The 27,536-nt window shown below is 44.2% G+C and overlaps 1 protein-coding gene and 1 pseudogene across 2 annotated transcripts in view; both read left to right on the top strand.

Moving 5' to 3' along the window:
* The first annotated feature begins 1,456 nt into the window (after positions 1 to 1,456).
* LOC113935215 lies at positions 1,457 to 1,570 on the top strand (annotated as a pseudogene).
* A 4,712-nt stretch (positions 1,571 to 6,282) lies between these two features.
* The window catches only part of DOCK8 (dedicator of cytokinesis 8), a 220,694-nt gene continuing 199,440 nt past the window's right edge, over positions 6,283 to 27,536 (top strand). Inside the window, exon 1 of one of the 2 annotated variants that reach the window (XM_027614627.2) lies at positions 6,283 to 6,459. In XM_027614627.2, the coding sequence (XP_027470428.1) occupies positions 6,407 to 6,459 (53 nt within the window). In that variant the 5' untranslated portion in view covers positions 6,283 to 6,406. The remainder of the gene's footprint in view (positions 6,460 to 27,536) is intronic. The other variant, XM_027614629.2, reaches the window with a different exon arrangement.

Below are 27,536 nucleotides of genomic sequence, written 5' to 3' on the forward strand. Positions count from 1 at the left end.
ACCAGACCCCTGTGAGGCACTCCAGTGAGAGGCCGAAGGAACCAGACCAGAGCACCAGGCCTGACTTTCTGTCCGCCATAGATCTTCCCTCTCTCTATGTGATGTGACTTTGGGAAATCTGCCTAAATCCCTCTGTAAAGAACTGTGTAGCTCTTCATTCGTGTCCAGTGTGTGTGCTCTGGCTGAGGAAGATGGGGATGGCAGTGCCAGATCTAGGAGGCCTAATCCCCACCACGCTGCGCCCATCCTCTCCTGGACAGTCCTCATCATGCACCTCCAGGGAGCCAGAGAGATCATCCCCCAAGAGACTGATGACCTAGATAAAGAAACAGAAACCGCCATCTGGTAGGACAGAGTCTGGACTCTTTGACAGGACGGCCATGTTCAGACCCTGCCCACCTCCAAAGCTTCGTTTGTCACCACTTCACTCTGCACTCCACAGGTCCCCTCGTACTTTTGATTCCCAGGATGGACAATGGCGTTTCTGGGCCCCCTGCTTTGGCACACGGTGCTCCCTGTGCCTGTGAGGGCCTGAATGCACTTCTCTGCCTGGCGAATGCTTCCTCGTTGTTTAAGACCCAGTCCCCATGTCACTGTGTCAGTGAAGTTATTCTTCCTCAGCGTCAGTCTCTCTGCCAACACCCTCGCCACGAGAATAAATCACTTCCTCTCTGTGTTTCCGCCCTCACTGAGTTTTGGGAAACAAGTTCCTGCATTGTCACCGGGAACTCAAGTTTCTTCTTTACTTTGTAACGCATCTCGTTCCTAGACCATGAGTTCTGCGAAGTCCAGGAGCAAGTATTATTCATTGTTTCGCCCGTAGTTTCACTTAGTACAGAGCTTGACGTGTGGTCACCACTGGGTCAATGTTTGGGGAATGAATAAAAAGCATACAGATGATAATGAAGAATGAATTAATGAATTAATGAATTAATCCAAGGTCTTTCTAGTTATAAAATGCTATGGTTTGAATAGTCCTACTGAAAATGAAATACCATTGCACGTTGGAATTTGGGCTAAATCCTAGATTAAAATACACGTATATGAAGTGCACATATAAAAATATATACACTATGCTTATATATATATGTTTGTCACCATGATCGTTAAGGGAAAATTTCTTATTCTTTATTGTTTTCATATTTACAGATTTCTTGTGACAGTATAAGGAATAAAGTGGAGAAAAATAGGAACTCCAATTCTAATGTCTGAGATATGGCTGGCTTTAAATGCCAGCACACAGATCTTTCTGTATCTGTCTTCAATTATAAGACAACAATACAAATATCCACTTGCTTGTAATAATCTATGTGCTGGTTTCATTTCTCCACCCAAAAGATAAAGACAAAACAGAGCTGGAAGACGTGCATACAAAAGCGGAGCTGAAATACTCAAGAAAATAAAAAAGATTCTTACTTTCTTCTGAAGGACACATGGAACTCAATTACTCCCATCTAAGACTATACTTTCAGGGATCATTTCTATAGTTTGTTACTAAGTTCACTTTAACAAATACTTACCGAGGGCGCCTGAGTGGCTCAGTTGGTTGAGCAGCTGCCTTCGGCTCAGGTCATGATCCTGGAGTCCCAGGACGGAGTCCCAGGATCGAGTCCCGCATCGGGCTCCCTGCTCAGCAGGGAGTCTGCTTCTCCCTCTGACCCTCCCCCCTCTCATGCTCTCTCTCTCTCATTCTCTCTCTCAAATAAATAAAATCTTAAAAAAAAAAAGCAAATACTGAGTGTCTGCTCTGCATTCATTTATTCAAGTACTTGTCAAACACTTACTATGCATCAGGAATTGTTCTAGGCAACAGAGATAGAGCAGTGAATAAAACAAAAATCTCTGCACTTATGGAATCATATTCTAGAAGCATGAGGGATAACAAACATAAATAAATAAATTATAGAGTATGTCAGATAGTGATAAAGTCCTTTAGAGAAAAACAAAGTTGGAAATGGAGTTAGAAGTGTCAGAGTAGGGCGCCTGGGTGGCTCAGTCGGTTAAGCGACTGCCTTCGGCTCAGGTCATGATCCTGGAGTCCCGGGATCGAGTCCCACATCGGGCTCCCTGCTCAGCGGGGAGTCTGCTTCTCCCTCTGACCCTCCCCCGTCTCATGCTCTCTCTCTCTATCTCATTCTCTCTCTCAAATAAATAAATAAAATCTTAAAAAAAAAAAAAGAAGTGTCAGAGTAGGGAAGGGGGCATTCCAGTGTTAAATAGATGCTCTCAGAAGGGGACAGACAAAATCTTGAATGGTTTGGGGAATAAAGAAGGAGATGTGCAAATGATCACACTTTTCTCTGTAGTCCTATGGACTTCAAATTCCACTAGGTTGTGTTCACTGGTAATGACCTACCCTTTCTAGCTAGTTCAAGGTGCTGTCACACTGAAAGACATACTCCTTCAGGTAGAGGTGGAAGCTGTAAACTCCATTCAAACTTTGAAGGATCAGGAGAGACTGGTTAGGATTTCAGGTGAGGATGGCAGGAAGAATGACACCAGCAAAGAAGGCCCCAGGCCAGGAGATCCTCCTTGCTTTGACAGAGAGGTAAGGTTTAGAATTAGTTACATGAAGTGGGACTATAAACCAGTTGGAGAGGTCACACTTGGTTGTAGGGTTATGGGAAGTCACCAAAGTTAACTGAGCAGGGAAAGATGATGAAACAAGCATCTTAGTAAAACTTGTACAACGTTAGAGTCCAATTCAATCAGAATAAAAAAGAAGTGACAAGCAGGGAGGCCATTAAAAACTTTTTTTTTTTTTTTTTTGGTGCTGTTATCCAGACATTGATTGCTGAGAACTGGGCCAAAAGGGAAGCAGCGAGGACAATGACACTAAACAGGAGTGAGGTTTATGAAGCAGAAATAACAGAGCTTGGTGGACGATTAGATCCAAAGGGTAAAGAAGAGGAAGAAGTTAGAGCTGACACATTCACAGAATTCAGAGGGAGGCGAGCAGATGGCATCAGCCTGAGACGGAGGGCTCTGTCAGCCAAGCGTGGGGTGACTGGCTCCGGGTCACACAGTTTGTGAAAAGCTGGATCCAGAACACAGGTTTCCTGCTTTTCCCACCCTAGATGACTCCAAAGTTCTAAAATTGGCAAATGGGTAAAGAAGGCCACCAATAGAAATGAGTGATCACAGAGGGATAGCCAGGTTACAAATGGGTACAAGAGATGGAGAGCGCTAGTTTTATATTCATGGAGTCTGAGGATATTCAAGTGGACATATTTGGGAGATAGGCATCGATTTAGGATTGGAAATGACTCTGTCCCTTACAGTTTGTGATCTTGGGCAAATCACTTAACCTCTCTGAGCCTCAGTTTTCCTGGTTGCAAAGTAGGCATAATGTTATTACTTAATGTTTGTAATTAACTAATGAATTAACATTTGTAAAGGCTCTGAACAGGTCCTGGGACAAGGTAAGTGCTATTTGTTAAATAAAATATGAACGATGCAGTGTAAAGAAAGAGGCTGGTTTTCCGGAGAGGTAAGAAGACCTAGGGAAAGCTGGAGGAGAATTTGTCAGGATGGACATTACATCTGGTATAGAAGTCCAGAGCCTGGGTGGCTCAGTTGGTTAAGCATCCAACTCTTGATTTCAGCTCCGGTCATGATCGCGGGGTCATAAGATGGAGCCCTGAACTGGCTCTGCGCTGGGCGTGGAGTCTGCTTAAGATTCTCTCTCTCCTTCTCCCTCTGCCCCTCCCCCCACTTCCCCACCCTGAGCTGGCTCTCTTTCTCTCTCTAAAAAAAAAAAAAAAAAAAAAAAGCCAAGGGACGAATTTTATGAGGATGAAAACAAAATCAACGAAAGAGAGATGCAGAGAAAGAGGAAGGCCAAGAGAGGTCATAGGTGTGGAAAGGAGGCTTTCTTTCTAGAGTGCTTTTTTTTTTTTTTAAGATTTTATTTATTTATTTGTCAGCGAGAGAGAAAGAGAGAGCACAAGCAGGGGGAGTGGCAGGCAGAGCAGGCAGAGGGAGAAACAGACTCCCCACTGAGCAAGGAGCCCTATGTGGGACTCGATCCCAGGACCCTGGGATCATGACCTGAGCCGAAGGCAGGCACTTAACTGACTGAGCCACCCAGGCATCCCTAGAGTGCATTTTGGATGGGGGGGCGGCCAGGAGAGATACCCAACTACAGGGAACTAAAGAAGTAGTGAGAAGCCAGGGATTTATCTAGTGATCTGTGATCTGTGAATGTATCCCAGAGCCGATACATTTTAAAAATAGGCATCTGACTAAATTAGTGGATTACATATTCATGGTGAATTGTTAAAACGCTGTTGAGGAAATCTGGAGTCATTCCTAACCATCCAAGAATGGACAGCATGGAGCATAAGGCTGGCCTAATCTTTATAATTAGGTATCAAATACTAAGTTGAATGCAGCATGACCTGGTGTAAGATGGGAGATTTTATGATTCCATTCCCTCTTACCCCCTTCCCCCCACAAAAAAGTTCTCCTTGATTGAAAATTCTGAAAATTTGAGATACTCTCATTACATTTTATTTGTGTTTGTGTGGAAACTAGAATATTTTTGCTCTGTAGGAACGTGTGTCACAAACATTTAGAAACTCAAAGGAGCCCTATGAAAGGCTGACTTGGTACACAGCAGACTCAAGATTCTGGTGTAAAAAATTGTCTACAACTCACCCATTTGCTCTCAGTTTGAGAAGTCGTCACAGTGTTGTTCTCTCAGCATCTCTTGATCTAAATGTTGGCTTATAGATTCCAGTGCAGTAAATAGACTTAGAATTTGGAAGTCAGAAACTCCACATTACAAAAAGCTTTCTTTTCTTTGGATCTTTTTTCATAGCCTATATAATAACGTTGGACTGAAGAACTTTGTCTTATATGCTTAAAGGCGTTGATATTTGCAGGGAAAAGTCACCTAACCAGCTCTGAGGAATTACTAAACTAACAGAGCCAGGCAAAACCAGAGAAAGGAAGGCCATCAAGAAGAGACTCAATTCAGTCCTTAGGAGTTTTACTTATATATTAGGTTGCAAACTACAAATCAGCAGTGCCTGATAGAAACATATGTGACCCTCATATGTGAACTACGTGTGTAATTTAAATTTTCTTTCATGAAAGCCACATTGTAAAGAGGGAAAAACAGGTGAAATTAATTTTAATATTTTATTTTCCTAATATCAAAACTATCATTTTAACATGTAACTAACATTAAAAAAATCACTAACAGGATATTTTTGCATTATTTTCTCTACACTGTCTTCAAAATCCGATGTGCATTTTACACACTCAGTACATCTCAATGCAGACTAACCATCTGTTCCAATGGTCAATAGTCACACTGGACAGCAGTGTAGCTCTGAACCAAAAATATCCTGCTTTAGTATTTTTTAAAGGGCAAGTTGCCAGAGGTAGAATTTAGAGTGCTCTATTAGAGCAAAACTCTGAGCAACCAGTAACTTGAAATAAACATGTACTTTCCCACTCTGGTGAGCACTGGGACTTTTCTGATTTTTCTTGAGTTGGGTCTGGGCCTCTTAGCCGACTTCTCAGTCTGAAACTGAAATCAACAGGGCTGCAGCATGTTCTTGAATCACAGGGAAGAGGCGTGCAGTGTTTCCCAGAGAAAAGTATTTATCCTCCTGTTGGAAAAAAAAAAAAAGAGAAAAGAAAGAAAGAAAGAAAAGAAAGAAAAAGAAAAAATTGAAGGGGGCATTGGGGGATAACTTAACAATGTTTATTCCTTGGCTGGATTCACTGTATTTACAGCAAGTGCCCCAGGAAGGATGAGGGACACATCTTTTGCAAAAGTAGATTTGTACCCTGGTTGGTTGGTGGGTTGGCTGGTTGGTTGTGTTTTCAAATCTGCCTCCCCCCCGCATCCCCCCACCCCCAGGCTTGGTGCGGACCCTTCCGAAGGCCTAGAGCGGAGACGTGCGGGGCTGGTGTCCCGACCTCGCCGAGCGCGCGGGGCGGGCGGACAGCGCGTTCCCCCTCCTGCCCTCAGGCGCTGCTGGCAGCCTCGCCGCTCCGGGCAGATGGAGTTTCCGGCCTGGCTCCGCGGTTGCGGAGCCCTCCGCCCGCGCTCGCTTCTGCCTGAGGTCAGGGCCCCCGCGGCCGGAGCGCGCCGTCGGCCGAAGCATCCGGAGGGCAGTTCCGCGGTGTGTCCACACCCTCTCGCCCGCCGCTCCCTGCGTGCCGGGCCGGGCGCCGGGTGGCTGGCTGGACTCGCCGCCGCAGCAGCCCCGAGGCTGGGCCCTCCCCCGGCGTGGCTGCGGCGCCGAAGGTGGAAATGCGGAAGTTTCCAGCCGCACTGACAGATGAGACTCGCGCCCTGCTCGGCGTGCGCTGCAGCGGCTCCGCGGCGCGCCGGGCCCCCGCCGTCCGCGCCCCGCGCCCTTAGAGGCGGACGAGCCGCGCGCGGGCCATGGCCACGCTGCCGGGCGCGGAGCGGCGCGCGTTCGCGCTCAAGATCAACAGGTAAGACGCGCCCCGCGGCGCCGCGCAGCCGCCGCCGCCGCACCGCCCCGGGCGGGCCGAGCGCCGCGCGGGGGCCGAGTCCCGGGCACGGCGCGGCGGGGTGCACCTGCGACCACCCTCCCCCCACCCCGGAGGCGGCCGCGCTGGGGCCGCTGAGCGCGCGACACGCGCCGGCCTCCGCCCGCGCCTCCGCGATGGTCCCAGCCCTCCCGGGTGTCCCGGGCCACCGGCGTCCCTTCCCTGAGCGAGCCCTCCGCCTGGCCCGCGCCGCCCTCGGGGTCTGACAGGTGGTCGCGCCGGGGAGGGTGAAGGGCGCAGGGCGAGCTGTGCTGGGCTCGCCGCGGACTTCCTGATAAACTGCGCCGGCCTTTGAGACCTGCGGTGAGATGGGGCAAGTCAAGAAGCAGTTGCAATGCGGTTTCCAGGCAGCTGCTGAGCACTTGGGCTGTTCTGAGTAGGGCTCTTTCCCCTCTCGTTGTATTTTTCCCCCCGAAGAAGTTTGGCTCCTGTTGACATCGCTATTTTTATTCCCTGGTCCCAAGGAGCCGTGAAGTGGAAAAAGTGATTTTTAAAAAATTCTCCGTTTAAATAAACAAAAAGGAATGGCCTGTGGCTGGCATTTTTACATTTCTAGCGCTCCGGCGGAGAACTAAGGGCAAAGAATCCACCTCACCGTCCGGTTCCTAATCCAAATTGCACACACTCCGTGTAAGCACATTTACTGCTCAGAGTTCTCGCCAGAGGTGCTGCAGCTGCCCTTTTCCCTCCGCTGAAAACTGCTGACAAGTATTGGGGGACATTTTTGTCTTGCCCTGAGAAATCGAGACTGTCCGGTTCAAAGATAATACGAAACTGGTCCCGAAGGGTCAACTTAACTATTCTCCTGTCCCCTCCCTGCTCTAGGACGTGTTATTCTTTTAGCTGAGCCCGTAAGAGGGTATTTGCACGGTACATTTTGTGTGCGGAGAGCGTGTGGAGAGGTTGGAGCCACAAGGCATTAGCCCCGAATAATCAGGTGGTAAGCCCCCCCCCCCCCCAGGGCCCACTGGGCTTTATTGCTGTTTGATGTCCATCTGCTGGATAGCTGTGGGCAAACCATTCCTCATACCTTACTATTTCTTCATCTTTAAAATAAATTTAATTATTAATGGACATTGTATATTAATGTTGGAGTACCAAAGGTACTAGTTAAAAGGCATGATGTCCATCAGGAATCTCCCTATGGGGATTTTATTTTATTTTATATTTTATTTTTATTTATTTATTTATTTTTTGCATTAGGGTTCATGGCTGTTGCAGGCCGGAAGGGGCAATTAATTCGTTTGGGGAGTATGGGAATCAAACTGAAGTTAGCAATGGGTGTACCACTTGCCAGAGCTACTGCTCTTCTGTCCCTGTGAATTTTAGCTCAGGGAGCATGGCTGGGACAGAAAGATGTTCAAGACTGTGGGGTTTGGTGGAGTTGATCTGGGGAGAGCAGCAGGACCCGCGCTAATCCTGTAAGCACTCTTGAAAGTAGCAGTGGGGCTGGTGTGGCCTGAGGGTTAAGAATAAAAGCCCTGGCTAGAATTAGGACCTGCCTCCAGATTGGCCCCCTGCTACACACTGTGGGACCCTGGGCCTGTTATTTAACCTTTGTAAACTTTGGTTTCTTTATATGTCAAATGGGATAAATCATAGGACCTACTTCTTACGACCCTTGGGACGATTGAGGGAAATAGGTGCCTATAGCGTGTGGCTCAGAATAAATGTTAAGTGTTAGCAGTCCTCATCGACCTTGCCATCAGCTTCATCACTGTCCCTATCATCATTGTTTTTGAGAGCCTAAGGAAGAAGGGTAGGAGAGGAAGCTGCAGTTAGAGAGCACTTTGGGCTGTGTCTGCCAGCCGCAGGTTGGAGCTGCTGGGGCGGATGTTCTCCCTCATGTGACTTCCATTCCTCTGCTGAGATCACCAGACACACCCAGTGGAACAGCGTGTGTGATGCAATCTGAACAAGAAGAGCCCCATTCAAGTTAAGTATAGAGGTTCCCTAATCCTCAGGCAAGAAAAAGGATTGGATATTCCTATTTGGGGGGGTTCTGCTTTCCCTTTTGAAGCATTTGTGTCTTAGGTGAAAGAGTTATACTAAGGAGCTTAGCAGAAAGTATTGTTCAGAGGAGTGGTTTTTGTAAGGACATACCTGGTTATTAGTATCATATTAAAACACACCATTTATTGATCACTTACTCTGTCCCAGACACTGTGATATGCTTCATGGATTATATCACTAAATCCTTACAAAAATCCTAGGAGACTCACATGAAATCTCATATAGAAGGACAATGAAGCTTGGAGATGTAGTTTGCAAAAGGCCATGCAATTTGTTAAAGGCCACCCAAGCAACAGTAGCAGAGATTACAAACTACTCCAAAGACTGTGCTCTTAATTGGGCATGTGCTATTTTGATGCACGAGCCTTGATAATTTCCTTTGAAAGCAAGCAGGGAATGACTTAAAAAAAAAAAAAAATTCTCAGTAGCAGCACTGGCAAACTTTTCTGTGTTCTGATCGGTGTTTAAACCACCATTGTGACATTTTGCAGTTTTGCAGTTGGAAAAGAAAATGTTTTCCCTTGCATGCCTACCCAGTGTTGAAATAACGGCCCTCAAGTACATTTAGCATGGGTTCCCATTTTTTCCATTTTTTCACCTTTCTACTCAGAATGAGACGAACTATCCCTTGAAAATGTTTGTGGGGATAACATCAGCATGCTTCCTATTACAGAAATATTCAAATCAGATATATTAAAATTTTTCTTTGTAAAGAGCTCAGTTCTGCCCGCACCAACCTCAGGAAAGAGCGAGCTGACTAACTCACAGCGGGAAAAGAGTGTCCCCCACTGTTCCCAAATTCTGTGGCTTTCTGCAAGCAACATTGCTCAGTTTAGGGGCAGGGCCAAAGCAAAACAGGAACCTGGGAATGCCCACCAGTGCCCATCCCCCACGATTGCCCTGGCTCTCCCATGCTCTGAAGAAGCCTAAATTCCTATATGTTGGAAATCCACATGTTGGAAGAGTTCCATCCTCTAGGACTTTTTGTTTTGTTTTGGGTACAAAGTGTAATTGTGTGAAGTAATTGTGTGACTTGTTACAGTTAAACGTTTCTCTAGAACCCACCTCTCAGGGAGATAGAGGGGAAAAGATCCTCCACTGAAGTTTTCTGAGCTGGGGAAGTAAAATTTAATTTCATGTAAGTTTCACGTACTCATCTTTGTTTCAGTGTAATTGTTGCTGACTTCCTGTGCACAAAAGGACTAGATTGAGTTAAGAAATTCATGGTAATGTTTGCATTCGGGATTTCAGACACCGCTGCTTTAAATGTCATAACACAGTCCTTGTACGAGCACCAAGTCTGATCAACTACCTTTCTTTCTTACTGGCATTTAGTGCTTTCATAGATTATAAAAATTATTACTAATATTCCGAAAATTCATTAAGGGAAATCTTGGTTTCTTTCACACACAAAATAGATATAGAATTTAGCACATATTAAAGTAAAATAAGGACTCTGGGTAAAGAGAGCAAAAGTCAGAAGGCGGAAAAAACATAAATGATCTTCTGGACACTCAGGATTGAAAGGAATAAATAATAATAGCTTATGCTTATAACATGGCTACTGTATGGCAGTCTAAATCTTTGCACGTTATAACTCATTTACCCCTATGAAGTATGAACAATTATTACCTCCATTTTACACATGGAGAAACTGAGCACGGAGAAGTCCTAAAAATTGTCTAAAGTCACAAAATAGCTAGAAAAGGGCAGAGCTGGGGTTCAGATGGAGGCAGCCTGGCTTCAAAATCCTCTCCTTTAATCTCTATACTATGCTGTCATCTCAGTTTTTTTTTATTTTTTTATTTTTTTTTATTTATTTTTTTTATTAAATTTTTTTTTTTTAAAGATTTATTTATTTTGAGAGAGTGAGAATGAGAGAGAGCACATGAGAGGGGGGAGGGTTAGAGGGAGAAGCAGGCTCTTCACTGAGCAGGGAGCCCGACGTGGGACTCGATCCCGGGACTCCGGGATCACGACCTGAGCCGAAGGCAGTCGCTTAACCAACTGAGCCACCCAGGCGCCCCTGTCATCTCAGTTTTATATTAAGCTAACGGTAAAATAAGTAACGTTTATTGACTGCTCACCACGTGCCAAACATTGTGCTAAGACCTTTATACATCTACATTGCATTGTTGTAGAAAAGGGACAAATGTTAAGCAAAATAGTCATCATTACAGAGTGATTTTATGGAAGATAAAAACAAGGAGCTGAGAAAACAGATTGCATTCAAGAATCCCAGTAATTTTGGGCATTAGGACCAGAACGAGATGAAGGTGTAGAGATCTTCCTGAGAAGTATTTGCTATTTTGTCTATGAAGATGATGCAGGCATAGAAATTTATGTATAAATGTGTGTCAGCAGTGAAACTAAACTAAATCTTTAGTAGTGATGACAGCGGATGTTGGTGCTTTCTGGAATTGCTTCATTTGTCGAACATGTTCTAGACCAACGACCAATAGACGAGGCTTTAGGCAATCAAACTCAGGAATTTTGGTCTTTCACATTCCGAATCATTTTCTTCCAGATTCTTGGGACAGCTCTACTTGACTTTGGGCATCAAGTGCAAATGAAAGAACCTTCTGCCAGGGTGAAATTTTCTTCATTTGGAGTTCTCTGAGCTCTGACAGTTCACATGCATGTGTGGAGCTAATGTTCACCTCTACATGGAAGATAGATGTATAATTGCCTCATGTGGTTACCTGGGGAGAGAGAGAGAACTCAAGGGACGAGGTCTCCCATCTCAGCTCCCCAGACAGAGCTAGTGATGGAATGGGGTGATGTTACGAGCTCCCCATCTTTCCATCCTCTTGTTTAACAGGGACCTAGAGGAGGCAGGGATGTGATGCTCAGACTTCTTGCTGAGAAAGGGTAAGAAACAGGAGGCCTGGGGCGCCTGGGTGGCTCAGTTGGTTAAGCATCTGCCTTTGGCTCAGGTCGTGATCTCAGAGTCCTGGGATTGAGCCCCGCCTTAGGCTCCCTGCTCAGTGGGGAGCCTGCTTCTCCCTCTACCCCTCCCCCCTGCTTGTGACCTCTCTCTCTCGCTCTCTGATAAATAAAATGTTAAAAAAAAAAAAAGGAGGCCTTAATTTTTTTCAGTGGCAAACAATCAGGTGCTTATTCATGTTTTGGTCAATAGGAAAGCGTTAAAACAAAATGTACTCTCCCAGTTCCCACAAGGGTCTAGACTAATTTATTAGCAACCCGCAGCCACAAGGGTTCTCTAGGGTCCAGGGAAATGCATGTGTTTATATGGTTGTGGTAAGTGTGGTCCCTCTGCTTCTGGAGCTCACGCTGTAGTGGTGCAGTTGGCTGTTTGGACAACTTGGGGACACACAGAATAAAAACAGGCTGATCTCTCTGAAAGTGTGTATGAAGGCATCTGTATGCCAGGGTTCTGTGAGATCAAACAAACTGGTAAAGTTGGCATAGGATACTGTGTCCCACTGCATTCAGATCAAATGCAGGACTAAAAAAGCAGGATTAGGGGCGCCTGGGTGGCTCAGTTGGTTGAGCGACTGCCTTTGGCTCAGGTCATGATCCCGGAGTCCCAGGATCGAGTCCCGCATCGGGCTCCCTGCTCAGCAAGGAGCCTGCTTCTCCTTCTGACCGTCCCCCTCTCATGTACTCTCTCTCTCAGTCTCGCTCTCTCAAATAAATAATAAAATAAATCTTTAAAAAAAAAAGCAGGATTAGTGGTGGCAGAAAGAGTTTCCCCCTGCCCTCTGTTCTTTTCATCCGTGTTCAATGTGAGAAATAGGAAACAAGTAAGCAAAAATTTCGACCACCCATAAATTACAGCTCTTAACATTTGCATGTATAGCCTTCCATTTTCACAAAAATAAGATCGTATTGGATATGCTGCTTTGGGGTTTGTTTTTTTAATTTTAAAATATTATGAACAACTGTCCATGTCAATCAATGTAGATCTACATTGTAATTGAGGTAAGGCTTTGTAAAATTGCATTGATTGCATATACAATGATTTGTTGAATTCATTTTCTGTTATTGTGCCTCAAGAGTTTCCGGTTTTTCACAGTAAGTACGGAGGTTGATGGAATGCCTTATACATACATCTTGATGTGTTAGTGCAAATGCTACCTTAAAAATTTCTAGGAGTGGCAGTGGCATTGCCTGGTCAAAGGAAAGAAACATTTTTAAAGCTTTTGATACACATGGCCACATTGTCTTCCAGAAAAGTTACACTTATTTATGCTTCCACCAGCCGCCCTAGCCCTAAGAGTGATCATTTCCTCACATTCACACCACCGCTGGGTTTATCATTCTTTTAAATCTTTATTTGCAAGCTTGACCCCTGCTCTTAAATGTCTCTTACCTCTTCCTGTTTAGCTTCTCTGCCAGATCCCTGCCTGACCTCTGAAGACATACTTCAGAGATTAAAATGGTTATACATTTCTCCTTTTTCCTTTGCCTGATAGACAACTAAAGATGGTGGTAACCTCCATCTTCCTTGCTTTCTGCCTTTATTCATTGAATAGGTGGGTTACCGATGAAGGTGGATTGTTCTAGCAACTTAATTCCTTCTTGATTCTCTTTTAGACTCCATTTGTCACACTTGCACTCACTTTTTGCTTTCACGATCTAATCTAATCTACCTGTCCTTTGCAAAAACTCTTGCTCTTTGAAATGAAATGGCATGTCGGAATCAGAATCCCTCTCACAAACAAGATCCAGATGATGTAATTCACTGTGTTTTCCCTTGGATCTGCGTATACATAGGCTGGACTTCTTTCACACTTTTTTGGGTCCCTCTGGCTCTGGGATTGGCTTTATGTTTGTACAACATGTTAGTATCACTCTGCTCAGAAACCTTGAGAGGCTTCACAAGCACTCTTTATCATTCAAAGGATAAAATTTATTGTTCTTCCTATGCAAGAGGTCAAAGGTAAAAATAGGAACAGGTTACCTAATGGTATTCAGGCTAAACTGGAACTAGAGTAAGAAATGCAGAACTGTAAAGTAATCAACTTTTTTCTCCTGTCTGTTGACTTTCTGCTGTGTGGATGAGTTAGGAGGCTTGCAAATCCTAGGCTCATAAGTTTGAGAGTGAGAATACACTCCAGCTAACGAGGGTTACTCTGTTCTGAGCATTGCACCAGGTCCTGGAAATGCAAAGACAAAAAGTCATGGCCTTGTCTGCAAGGAGCAAGGACATTAACCCAAGATTATGGACTGGGAAAGGAGGGAGACTTCATTTGCCTCTTAACGCTGCCTTTTGGGCATTGCACCTTTAAAGTGGTCCTTTTGGCTTCATGCTGCTTATTCTAAAGATCCTATTAGTATCCAGAACATTCTTGGAGATCTTTTAGAATTGCTCTCAGAGTTTGGGGGACATTTATTTTAAAAAATAAGCTCAGTGGCATGAAATCTTTTTCCCCTGGGGGAGAATCTGCTTTTTTTCTTACTTGGAAAGTTTTAAAAATATAATAAATGCAGATAGACGGTAACATGGCAGGTACCTGAGAGCCTGCTGAGCAGAATGAACAAATGTGAACATTTGGTCACTTTTTTTTTTTTTAAATAGGCTCCACGCGGGGCTCCATCTCATGACCCCAAGATCATGACCTGAGCCAAGACCAAGAGTCAGACGCTTAACCAACTGAGCCACCCAGGCGCCCCAACATTTGGACACTTGTGTCTTAGATATTTCTAAATGAAAAAAGAGGACATTACAGATAAATTTCAAGTCCCCATATTCTGCTCCTTCAGAGGTCAGCACTACCACCAAGTTGTACTTTCAGTGTGTTGCATATGTGTGTGCACATATCCATAAATGATATACTGTATGGTTTCTGGAATGAGCCAAAGTCATTCACATTTAATCAAGTCTGTTAAATTAGGTAGTATCAGTTTGAGTTAATGAAAAGATATGACTTTAAAATCATGGAGCTGGTTTTTAGCGGCCTCTTCAAGTAGCTCTGAAAGCAGTTGCCAAGAAGAGCCCCCAAAGATGATTTCAGGAAGCCAAGCTCTATCAGCATAGACTGCATGGCCCTTCTTGTGTGAAATTATAAAACAAAACAAAACAAAACAAAACACCAGCAACAGGTATTTAGATGTGTACAATCTGGTCATGCTTTTCTCAATCACTGCTTACATTATAGTCATGTTCCCTATTTCCTGGAAAAGCCCGGAAACTAAAAAAAAAAATTTTTTTGTCTCCATCAGATGAATGTACCCACGATTTGCATTTGACCTGAGATAAGGAGTTGAGTTGATAACATGTTTATTTTTAAATAATGTTATTTTTTAAAGATATTACTTTTTAAATTTCTTTGAGAGACAGGGAGAACATGAGCGGAGTTAGGGGCAAAGGGAGAGGGAGAAGCAGACTCCCTGCTTAGCAGGGAGCCCTACATGGGGCTCAGTCCCAGGACTCCCAAGATCATGACCTGAGCTGAAGGCAGACGCTTAACCAACTGAGCCACCCAGGAGCCCCAATAATATGATTTTTAAAGCATAGAATAAAGATTCTGCCTCATTGCCTGGACATTTGATTAGAGAAAGTCTGTAGATTAGCACAAGAGGGTATGGTGTTTGCTAAGAAGGACGTGGCTCTCCTGGCATGGGTGTAACTGAACCGTCGGGCTGGATTCTCCCCTGTTTGAACAGGGGAGATGTAGTCCCCCGTTGCACCAGACCCCCCCCCCCATGAGAAAAAGTGGGAAAAATGGCCACAGATAGCAGGGCTGTCCTCCAAATCCCTGCTCTGCCTTGCTGCAACACAGGGCAAGAGTCCACACACAGCAGACCCCTTCTGTGGTTTGAGTTGTCTGCATTCAGTTCTTGGCGCTATACTTGAGAACTCAAGAGAAGTTGAGCTCTCACCAAGAAGATAACCCCCCGGGGTCCCGGGTCATTGGGGAATCCAACCAGAGCTGCCTACGGGGTGCCAGTCAGCAGGCACTGATTTATACCAGCATGATGGTCCATTTTCCCTTATGCTTGCAGAAAAAGCCAGGCTCAAAGTCCACTAAAAATGTACCATCTCCTGCTTCAAGGCAGTGGTGGCCATCTGGTCTCTGCGGGAACAATATTGTCGCCTCCCCGTTGTCGTTCTCACTGGTTTGCTTCATCTGCTAGTATTGTCCTCTTTCATTCCAAATCACTGTCTGCTTTCACAATATCCCTTTAGAAAGGGTATCCACTTTACCTGTTGTATATATCCACTATACCTGTCGTATACCAATCACTTTATTCAACTCACAAGAATTTTTTTTGATTGCCTGTAACTTTCTCTAGGCAGTATGAGACGGGGAAAAAACAACAACCAGTATCTGCCCCCCAGAATTCAGCGGGAGGGAGCAGGTTGACTAACAGAACAGAGGAGATGGAGTTTGTGTGGCTGGGTGAGGGTTAGGGCAGGATTGTTGACAGAAGGCACAGGGAGGGGAGCAACAGATGCAACTGTTATAATGGGAAGAGTAACTAGCTGTGTGCAGAATGGGTGGGGTAGGGGGAGTTCTGCGAGATGGATCAGGAGGGGGCTGCAGTCATCCCCATTGTGCGGTGATGAGGTCTGGGATTAGGCTGGAGTCACAAGAAGAAAGGGGACTGTGGCCACAGATACTTCAAAGGGAATCAACTGGATTTGAGAAGCCCCTCAATAATTGTTCATTTGCTCTTCTCATGAACATTGGCTGTAGCCTGCTGTGTACCTGCAGAGTTCTAAGGGCCAAGGATAGAGCTGTGAGCAAGATAGTCAAGGTTCTTCTTCTAAAAGAAGTCATTTTCCAGGGTCGCCTGGGTGGCTCAGTTGGTTAAGCGACTGACTCTTGATTTCGACTTGGGTTGTGATCTCAGGGTCATGAGATCGAGTCTTGCATCAGCTCTGCGCTCAGCCCAGAGTCTGCTTGAGATTCTCTTTTCCTCTCCCCTCCCCCTCCCCCTACTCCTCTGCGTGCTCTCTCTCTCTCTCTCTCTCTCTCTCTCAGTAAAATAAATAAAACCTTTAACAAAAAATATAAGTCATTTTCCATAAAGTAAACCAGGAAAGAAACAAGGAAATATCAGATAAAATAAGAGCTATGCAGAGAATGTACAAGGGCTATGTGGAGAGTGTGGATACTTCAAAAGAATGGACGAGGAAGGCATCCCTGAGTGTGGGTCGGTGACTGGGGCCGGGACTGGGTGGCGGAATTAGCAAGTGCTGTGGCTGGAGTAAGTCTGGTGTGTTGGAAGAAAAGAAAGAGCCAGCGTGTCTGGAGTAGAGTGGATGAAGGGAGAGTGGTAGAGATGAGAAAAGTTGTCAGCAATCAAATCTTTATAAGCCATGCGAGAAGTTGAAATGTTACTCTAAGTGCAGTGGGAAGGTTTCTGGAACAGAGGCATGACTCGATTGACATCCCAAAAGAGATGACACCAAGATTTCCATTCTGGGGTTTAAAAGTGCACTCTGGCTTCCCCACAGAGAAGCAAAGAGTGGAAGCAAGGAAAATAGCTGGGAGGTAGTCAGGTTCCAGACGGGTGGTGGTGGCAGCTGGGACTGCAGGGGAGAGGGGCAGTCAGGTCTGAGATACACCTTGGAGATCGAGCGGATGGATTAGATGTGGGCTGGGGCCAGTGGGAGAAAAAGAGAAATCACCATGTCTCTGGGGTTGGAGTTCTGGGTGGAGATGGATGCTTTTCACAGAGATTGGAAAGACTGGACGAGGAGCAGGCTTTTAGGGTGAATCAAGAGTTTAGTTGGGGGCGTATTAAGTCTAAGATGCATATTAGAAGTGCAGATGGAATTTTCTACTATGTAGTTTTATTTATTTATTTATTTTTAAAGATTTTATTTATTTGACATAGAGAGAGAGACAAAGTGAGCACAAGCAGGGGGAGTGGCAGGCAGAGGCAGAGGGAGAAGCAGGTTCCCCACAGAGAAGGGGGAGCCCGATGTGGGACTTGATCCCAGGACTCCGGGATCATGACCTGAGCCGAAGGCAGTCGCTTAACCAACTGAGCCACCCAGGCGCCCCTTACTATGTAGTTTTAGTTAGGAATGTGAGACTTGGGAGAGAGGTCAGAGCTGGATATTTAAATTTGCAAGTCATTGCCATGCTATTTTTCAAAACAGAAGAAAAGAAAAGATTGAAATTATCTCGATAAGATTTTGACAGCCACAAAGCTGTATGTATGATATGAAATCATTCTTACTGAAAAACAAGTATGTATATATCTCCCTGTAGAGTTAATGGATCAATACATGTGGTAAGGAGGGGACCAGAAAGACATCTGTCAGCATGTTGTCAGTGTTATACCTGGGTAGTTGTATTACTGATGATTTTTATTTCCTGGCATGTGAAGCATGTGTATGTGTGTATGTATGTGTGCATATTTCCCACTTTTTCTTCAAAATTTTGTAATTAGGAAAGGTGAGATTTATAAAAGAGAGAGCACCAAGATTTCCATTCTGAGGAAACTGGGTAAAGATGGTGCCAGTGAGTAATTATGAAAACCTGAAATCTGAGTAACTTTTGGGAGGGTGATTTATACTTCTCTTGCAGAGTTTTTGTTTAAGGGAACAGAGTAGGCTGCACAGTCATGGATAGTTAGCACTCCTTCCCTGTGAGCGGATTTTACTTTTCACCTTATTGAAGGTGATGTGTTCCTTCGAGGGGAAGCTTTAAGAGCCATGTCCACTTTTCCCTATTCTGTACAATCAGCAATGTTCCAGATGGGTCTGTAGCGTGCGCCCTGGAGTAAAGACAGTTAGGGGAGAGCCACACTTGCTCTCTGGTGGTCTTTGTTTTTATAAGCCACTAAGATTTTTGGATCATTTGTTATCACTGCATAACCAAGCCCACTCTGAATGATACAGAGAAGCATAAAATATAGAACATTTCTATGGGGTAGCTTGAGGTATAGGTTTGGAACTTGAATGAGAGGTCAGGAAGGAACATATTAATTAGGAAGTCATCAACGAAGGTGGGAAAGTGTAGTGGGAAGAGGAAAATCATGGGACCAGGGCATGAGCCACTGTCAGTTGGTGTAAGAGGGAAAAGCTGCAAAAAGAGAGGAAGAAGAATTTGGCTCAGATGTGGCAGATAGGGTAGTGCTAGAAAAGCGAGCTAACAGGGCAATTCGAAAGGTCAGGGGACAAAGAAAGAGCCATTGGATTTGCCTCGCTGGTGGTCAGTGTAAACGTCTGAAACAGCAGTTTTAGTGGAGCTGTGGGGAAGGAAGTCAGAGTTCATAGGGTTATGGGGGGAGTCAGTGCAGAGGAAACAGAGGAAGCTGGTAGAGACCACTCCTTTAGAAAGTTTGGATGAGGCAGAAGACAAAGTGGGACATTGGTAACCAAAAAGTTCTAACAAAGCTTTGACCTTTACACAGATTTAACATGCCATGCTGGACAGAACGTGCTCTGATCTGAGAGGGAAAGTGCATGTATGTTTCATTCCCATAAAATAAGTCTTATACATGGATAAAGATATGACCTGATACTGTCTGATACATAACAAATTTTGCTTTGTGCCACCATTGGGACCCTTGACAATAAATAAAATATTCTTCTTATCTGTTTTCTTCTGGGGAGATTCTGAAACTCTAAACACTGTCATGTATTATTATCTTTCAGAACTGATAATCCTTTCTATTTTATTATCTTTATGTGTTTGAAGTACAAAAATTATAGGAAGGAGCACCAGTATCGGTTATATTTTGCTGCTTAACGAACCACCTGTTGTGGGTCGAATCGTGTCTCTCCCCAAAGATTCCTAAGCCCTGATACCTGCGAATGTCATCTTGTTTTGGAAAGAGGGTCTTTGCAGATTAAGCTAAGATGAGGTCACACTGCATTAAAGTGGGTGCTAAATCTAATCAGTGGCTCCTTAGAAGAAGAGCCACAGAGCCATGGACACACATAGAAAAGAGGCCACGTGAAGACAGAGGCAGAGACCAGAGTTATGCTACCACGATCCAGGGAACGCAAAGTCGGCCAGCAACCACCAGAAAGTAGGGAATCATGGAAGGAGTCTTCCCTAGAGCGTCAGGGCTGGATCGTGGTCCTGCCAACACCTTGAATTTGGACTTCCATCCTCCAGTACAGTGAGGGAATAAATACCACCGGGTCTGTAGTAATGTGCTATGGCAGCCTGGGAAACTAATACATTACCCCAAAGCTTATTGACTTAAAGCAACAGCAGTTTATTATTTCTCATGATTCTGTGGGTTGGCAAGTCGGGTTGGGCTCAGTGGGGCAGCCCTGCTGGTCTTGCTCTGGTCATCCATGTGGCTGCAATTATCCGATGGCTCAGTTGAAATGGGATGTCTACGCTGGCCTCAATCACAAGTTCAGGGCCTTGGTGCTGTTCTCCCGCTTCACATGGTCCCATATCCTCCAGGACTCCAGCTCGGTATTCCTTCTGTGGTCGAGGGAACTTTCTACCAGGAGGAGCATGGAAGCCACAAGGCTCCTTGAGGCTTGCTTTAGAGCTTATACAACATTCCTTCCCCTACATTCATTGGTTCAAACAAGTTACAAGGCAACTGAGCTTTAATGGGCGGGGAAATAGACCCAATCTCTTGATGGGTGGAGGTGCAGAATATTTGGCCATTTTCATCTCAGTACAGCACCGAAGAAAGCAAGCCATCGTATTCCAGTTTCAACTTCATAGACAAGGTCTTGTCGTTCCCTGCTCCGATCACAATACCCATTTTACTGGCAGGGAAACTGAGAACGGATTAAGTGGACTCCTTCATTGTTACCAATGAGTCATGCTTTGTGAGACACTTTTTTGGCCCATAGAAGTCAGCTATATGTCTGGAAGAGCTAATTGCAGTCCCGCCTGGAGGCAGGTGAATGAACTTAAATAACTTCTTGGGTTTCTCTTAAATCCCATAATTACACTGATGGAGTCGAGATGGCAGAGCTGTCTGGTCCAGAGACAAAGCAGCGGTGTGAGGGTATTATGGAGACAAGGTGCTTGGAAATTCCTATGTGTCACTCCAAGGAGCAGGATTTGAGGCTAAATTAAATGACTGGAAAGAGGGTCAGCGAGCACTTTATTCTCAAGAGTTACCCTATGGGCTTAGAGATTCAGTAGTGCTGTGTGGTCCAGTGTAAGTCCTGGGCTGGGAAGAATTAAAGTGAGTAGAAGAAGAGAGTACAGCAAGGAAGGCAGAAAGACCAGCCTGTCACGAAGATATGTGACATGGGCTGTGTCAGAAGGGTCACCCTTCAGTCAGCTAGGGTTGCTTTTAGCAGCTGCAGGGAAGAGACAACCCCGCAAAACAGTGGCTTCAACAGATGGGGAGTTTATTTTTCTTACGTAACAGGAATTCCAGTAGTTGGCAACCCACGCTTTGTAGGAGAGCCCGAAATGCCAAGGGAGACCTCGGGGCTTTTTGTCCCATCATCCTTGGTGCGTGGCTCTCATGCTCATGGTCATAAGGTGGCTCCTGAAACTATGCACTGGAAAAACCTTGAGGACAGGAAGAAGACAGAAGGCCAAAGAGGCATGTCGGCTAACGTTGCTCCCTTTTAAGGAACTTTTCCAAAAACTGGAAACTGGACATTTGCTATATATCACATCTGGTCAGATCCCTCTACCTAAAAGGGAGGTTGGTAAATACAGTTTTTATTGGGCCAGCACATTGCCACCTCCAGCAAAACCTGGGTTGAGCTAGAAGGAAGGGGATAATGTCTATTGATAGGCAACCAGAGGTCTCTGCCATAGCCCCCCAAAATTGCGGTGGGCATGAATCAGTGACAGAACTTCCATTGTAGCAGCATGCCACCTCCGACCCACTAATACTCATTTCAGATTCAGGCTCATCAAACTCCAGAATCCTAATGAGGAGGGAAGATCCAGACCTAATGATCTAGGCCTCATGAGGAGGGATATCTGAGCTTATAGGTCCAGTATGGATCAGGGTAAAAGAACTGTCATAACAAATAATCCCAAAATCTCAGTGGAATAACCCAACAAACATTTATTTTATGTTCATGCCACCGACTGATACAGGTCAGGTGGCTCCCCTCTAAGCAGTGACTTTGGAACCCAGGCAGCTTTGACGTTAGGGCTCTGTCATCTTGTAATAGGTTACTTTGGCATCATTCAGCCAATGGCCAAGAAGAAGAGACAGTGAAAGACTTTGTAGCCAATCGTTAAATACCTCAACTCAAAAGTGGTACGCATCACTTCTGCTCACATTATGTGGTGAGAACTACTTACAGGTTCCACCGATAGACAAGGAGGGCTGATAAATATGGTTCTTGTCTGGCAGTCACTTTCCAGCAACAAATCCTCCCTGGGAATGGGGAGCATGAATCTTTGGGGGGTCGGCTAGCCATCTCTGCCATAGGGTCCCAGTCACAAAGGAGGGGCCGTTAACCAAATGTCAGTCAACATACAGATAGGCCTGGTTTGCTGTGCTGTTGGCAGATAGATGAAAACTGTGGTCTAAGTCATAGGGGATATGGGTGTGGAGACTACCAAGGAAGCAGTATCTAAATGTGTATAGCTGAAACACCTGAGATTCTAGATGGAGATGCTGAGAATACAAGGCATACCTATCCTTTAAGGCAGGGTGGCTGATAGAAAAAAAAAAAACAACAACTTAAAATCTCATTGAGGGGCACCTGGGTGGCTGAGTCGTTAAATGTCTGCCTTCGGCTCAGGTCATGATCCCAGAGTCCTGGGATCGAGCCCCGCATCGGGCTCCCTGCTCCGCGGGGAGCCTGCTTCTCCCTCTCCGGCTCCTCCTGCTTGTGTTCCCTCTCTCGCTGTGTCTCTCTCTGTCAAATAAATAAATGAAATCTTAAAAAAAAAATCTCAGTGAAATTGAGGACCCTAGAAGTGCCATGTGAAAGTTAATCTTTATTCTAGAGACCCCACAGATTGGTAAGGAGCCAAGTTGCTCAGCCATTTTTTTTTTTTTCAGAGAACAAGCATTTAAAAAGCATTTGAGGAAAAACCAGAAGATTAAGATATTTTTAAACAGCTTTTGAGTGATTAAATTAGAATTTTTTATTTGACAGGAAATAAGATGTTATCTAAGAGAAAGAAGCATTCTAAAACATTTACTCCCACTTGAGGGGTAACCTTGTAATGGTCCCACCTCCTCTCTGTGACAGAATTTTGACGAGAAGCTGAGTCACTTTGCTTTTCGTGACTGGTTTACTTTCGGTCTGAGGAATCCTCTTGTTTTATTTGCCTTTTAATCATTTTAATAGTCTGTGAAATCAGTCTTCTCATTCACATTATCATTTGTAGTGATTAAACAACTCAGAAAGCCCTCACTACAGGGAGAAGAGAGCAGAGACCTTCCACTCAAAAACTTGAGGAGGCCAACAAGTCCGATTCCGGTTGCCCTCCACCTATTCTCAGTGGGAGCGTCTTGTGCAAGTTCTTTAGTTTCCCTGAGTCTTAAGTTTTTCCATCTGTAAGACAGAATAATGCCCATGTCACTGGGTCAAATGATATAATCTCTATGAAAATGCTACATAAGTCAAAGAGGACGACACACATAGTAATGAAACATTTGTGAAATGCGAATGAGTGCCACGTTTCTGTGATTAGTCAACGTGTCCTATGTAATAGACCTGGCACCAGGTCTCCCGCTAGGAAGGTGCTCGGAAAAGAAAACTAAGAATAAATACGGACAAAGTAAAAAAACATTGAACACGAGGGGTAGAGAAATGTTAAAAGCAGCGACCGCAACAACATAAAGTAAGGTTTCAACTCATTTACAAAGCCTGTCCCCCAGAACACATATACACACCGCACGTGCATATACATACACACCACATACATCATAGTTCAAAAAGGAAAGAGATGTAAAGGCCAAGGGGAAATTTGGACCTTCAGTTTTCTGAAGGTCACCTTCCATGACCTCACATTTTCTGAAAACTGAAAGAGATGGTAGACATACACTGTTGCCTTTTCCAAAAAGAAACTTCTGTGGAAAACTGTGGCAGTTCTGAAAGTCTGCAGAGGGAACTTGGTAGAGCCACTTAGATAATGCACGTCATGTGATCACCAGGGATGCTTATATGAGAGATGGGGAAGAAATGTGGGAACGCAGAGCCATTCAGGAGAAGAAGGGGTTCATCCTGAAGACTAACAGCTAGAGTTATGGGTTGGAGACCACAGACCTGTTTCCTAGACGTTCCTTAAGTGAAAAATGGCTTCTTATTACAAGGGCTATATGTGTGAATTATAGAAAAAGCAGGAATACGCGTGAAGCAGATATTTTTAAAATAAAAATTATTTCTAGGGGCACCGGGGTGGCTTAGCTGGTTAAGTGTCTGACTCTTGTTTTTGGCTCAGGTCTTGATCTCAGGGTCATGAGATTCAGCCCCCACGTTGGCCTCCGTGCTAAGAGCGGAGGCTGCTTAAGATTCTCTCTCACTCTGCCCCTTCCCTCTCCCTGCTTGCGTGCTCTCTCTCTAAAACAAATAAATAAGTAATTTCTAGTTCTTTGACCAAAAGTTTATCACTTTTAACAACTTGATATATAGTTTTTTTTCAGACTCACACACATACATGCATGTTTTCTACAAAATTGGAAGCAGACTTATAGACTGTTTTGTAACCTGCTTTTTAATTTAAAAATATAGTATGAACAACTTTTCATGTCACTAAATATTCTTGCATGACATTTCTAAATGAATGCATAACATTTCATTGTGAGGACTGTAATGTTTTTTTCATCTTGAATGATTCTTCAGTATAAATGCTGGAAATTGAACCACAGACTCAAAGGTTATCCAGTGATTTATATAGCTGCCCAGTTGTTTTTCTGGAAGGTTTTGTGTGACATCTGTCTTTAGAATGAAATTTTAAAATACTTGAAAAACATGGCATCCTTGAACTTTGCCTTAATTCTTAAAGGGAGGTACCGAAAGATGGTTTATGTTCAAATAGGTACAAATAGGTAAGGTCAATCTTTTATAGACATCTTCAAGAAAAAAATCAACCTCAAAAGATTGAACTGCAGCCATTATTGTGATTGAGTCAATGAACCCAAAGATAAATTTGGTTTGGACAAATACTGTTAATTCATGAAGTTTCCTTGTGGCCACAGTTTTTAAATGAATGCTTTTCTGGATAATCTCAGTCCTGTTTGAGGGTATCCTGATGTTAATTACCAACATTTCCAGCTGTATCAAGAACCTATAAACTAGCCCTCTTAAGCCAGTTAAATGTATATTTTCTTGAAGAGAATAAAATTATATAGAAGTATGAGATCACCTAGAAAAAATAATTTATTATGTACAATTTCTTTTTTATTGTCAGAGTTATATGCTATTTACATTTAAATCTGACATTTAGGGGTGCCTGGGTGGCTCAGTTGGTTAAACATTTGCCTTTGGCTCAGGTCATGATCCTGGGGTCATGGGATTGAGCCCCATGTTGGGCTTCCTGCTCAGCAGGGAATCTGCTTCTCCCTCTCTCTCTCTCCTTCCCAATCACTCATTCTCTCTCTCTCTTTCTCAAATAAATAAAATCTTTAAAGAAAAATCTGACATTTAATTCTCTGTTATATACCCTTATTAATTCATTAATTAACTCACTAACTCATTCGTTCATTCATCCATTCATTCATGTGACAAACATTTACTTGAGCATGTACTATGTGCCAGGCACTGTTTTACACTTGAGGGATATAGAAAGACCCTGCCCTTACAGAACTTAGGTTCTAATGATGGAAATAGATAACAAATACATAGATCAATATATAATACAGTGTTGAGTGGTGTTAAGTGCTGTGAAGAAAATCACACAGGGTGAGGGCTGTGGAGACACCAAGTCATTTTTGGAGTGAACATGAATATTTGAGTCACGACAGGGTTCCAGTGCCCATTTTACCACCTCCTGACCAGCTTTGAGCAAGTCACTTAGCTTCTCTGGGCCTCAGTTTCCTTATATGTTAATTAAAAGATAATCTTCTATTTCCTAGGGTTGTTATGGGGATTAAATGAGATTATGTGGAAATTACTTATCATGTAAGTGTTTGAGAAATATCATTCCTCTTTCTTCCTGTCTTTTGGGAGAGGGAAAATGATTTGGTATAAATAATCGAATTCTCACATGAGACGAAGAAACTAGCATATTCTTTATTCCATATTTAGGGAAGGGATAGGTAAAAATTTTTTAAAAGGTGTTTTGTTTTCTCTGAGCAGAATCAAATACCAGTGCTTTTCGGGAGAGAAGGTCAGCATGAGCCTTCACATCATGAGATGATCTCTAAAATCCCTTTCAGGGCTAACAGCACTTTGTCCTTTTATAAATTCTTCCCCTACTCCATCCACTTAAAAGGATGAGTGCCAGGTGCCAGACTCTACTTGAGAAGAAATTTGGGTCCCATTCTTATCAAAAATGATAGTAATGTGACTATGACTTTTGTCAAAATTCTGTTTTGCTGAGTAGTAGAAAGATCAATTGTATAATGTGTTTTCATTGACAGGGGAAGACTAATATAAACTGGAGAAACTGAGAAACCAGTGGTATGTTTCTTGCCCTGCCAGAAGGAGAGACACAGTGTGATCACTAATAATTATTTTAAAACATTAATTCTTGGGGCGCCTGGGTGGCTCAGTCAGTTAAGCGTCTGCCTTCGGCTCAGGTCATGATTCTGGGGTTCTGGGATCGAGCCCCACGTCGGGCTCCCTGCTCAGCTGAGAGTCTGCTTCTCCCTCTCCCTCTGCTGCTCCCCCCCCACCCAGCTCATGCTCTCTCTCTCTCTCTCTCTCAAATAAATAAATACATAAAATCTTTAGCCACACCCTCTTTGGGGTGATCCGTGGTGGATGTTTTGTGGGCAGCTGACCCGCAGCCTGCATATCCCAGACCGCCTCCTGTGGAAGCCTGAGCTGGCTGTGTAGCTTTCTCCCTTTGTCTCATAACCATGTCCACCAACAAGAATGCTAATTCACCAGCTGCCCACCTTAACAGATTGAAGAACAAGGGGAAAGACAGTACAGAAATGAGGCGGTGCTGAATAGAAGTTAATGTGGAGCTGAGGAATGCTAAGAAGGTTGACCAGATGGCTGAAAAGGAGAAACGTAAGCTGATTTCCTGATGCCGCTACCTCTCCACTGCAGGAAAACCACAACAACCAGGGCACTGCACATTGGTCTGTTGATGACATTGTCAAAGGCATGCATAGCAACAATTTGGAAAGCCAGCTCCAGGCTACTCAAGCTGCTAGGAAATTGCTTTCTAGGGAAGAACAGCCCACCATAGACAACATAATCGGGACTGATTTGATTCCAAAATATGTGTCTTCTTGGGCAGAACTGATTGTAGTCTCATTCAGTTTGAATCTGCCTGGGCTCTCACTAGCATTGCTTCTGGGACATCAGAACAGACCAAGGCTGTGGTAGATGGAGGTGCTATCCCAGCATTCATTTCTCCTTTGGCATCTTCCCATGCCCATATCAGTGAACAAGCTGTAGGGGCTCTAGGAAACATTGCAGGTGATGGTTCAGTTTTTTGAGATTTGGTTATCAAGTATGGTGCAGTTGACCCGCTATGGGCTCTCCTTGCAGTTCCTGATATGTCATCTTTAGCATGTGGTTACTTATGTAACCTTACTTGGACACTTTCACACCTTTGTCACAACAAGAATCCTGCACCCCCATTAGATGCTGTTGAGCAGATTCTTCCTACCTTAGTTCATCTCCTGCATCATGGTGATCCAGAAATATTAGCAGATACCTGCTGGGCCATTTGCTACCTTCCCGATGGTCCAAATGAACAGATTGAAATGGTTGTGAAAACAGGAGTTGTGCCCCAGCTTGTGAAGCTTCTAGGAGCTACTGAATTGCCCATTGTGACTCCTGCACTAAGAGCCATAGGAAATATTGTCACTGGGACAGATGAACAGACTCAGGTTGTAAGAGATGCAGGAGCACTTGCTGTCTTTCCCAGCCTGCTAACAAACCCCAAAACTAATACTCAGAAGGAAACTACATGGACAACGTGAAACATCACAGCCAGTCTCTAGGACCAGATACAGCAAGTTGTGAA

This window comes from Zalophus californianus, chromosome 13, assembly GCF_009762305.2.
Source record: "Zalophus californianus isolate mZalCal1 chromosome 13, mZalCal1.pri.v2, whole genome shotgun sequence".
Lineage (NCBI taxonomy): Eukaryota > Metazoa > Chordata > Mammalia > Carnivora > Otariidae > Zalophus > Zalophus californianus.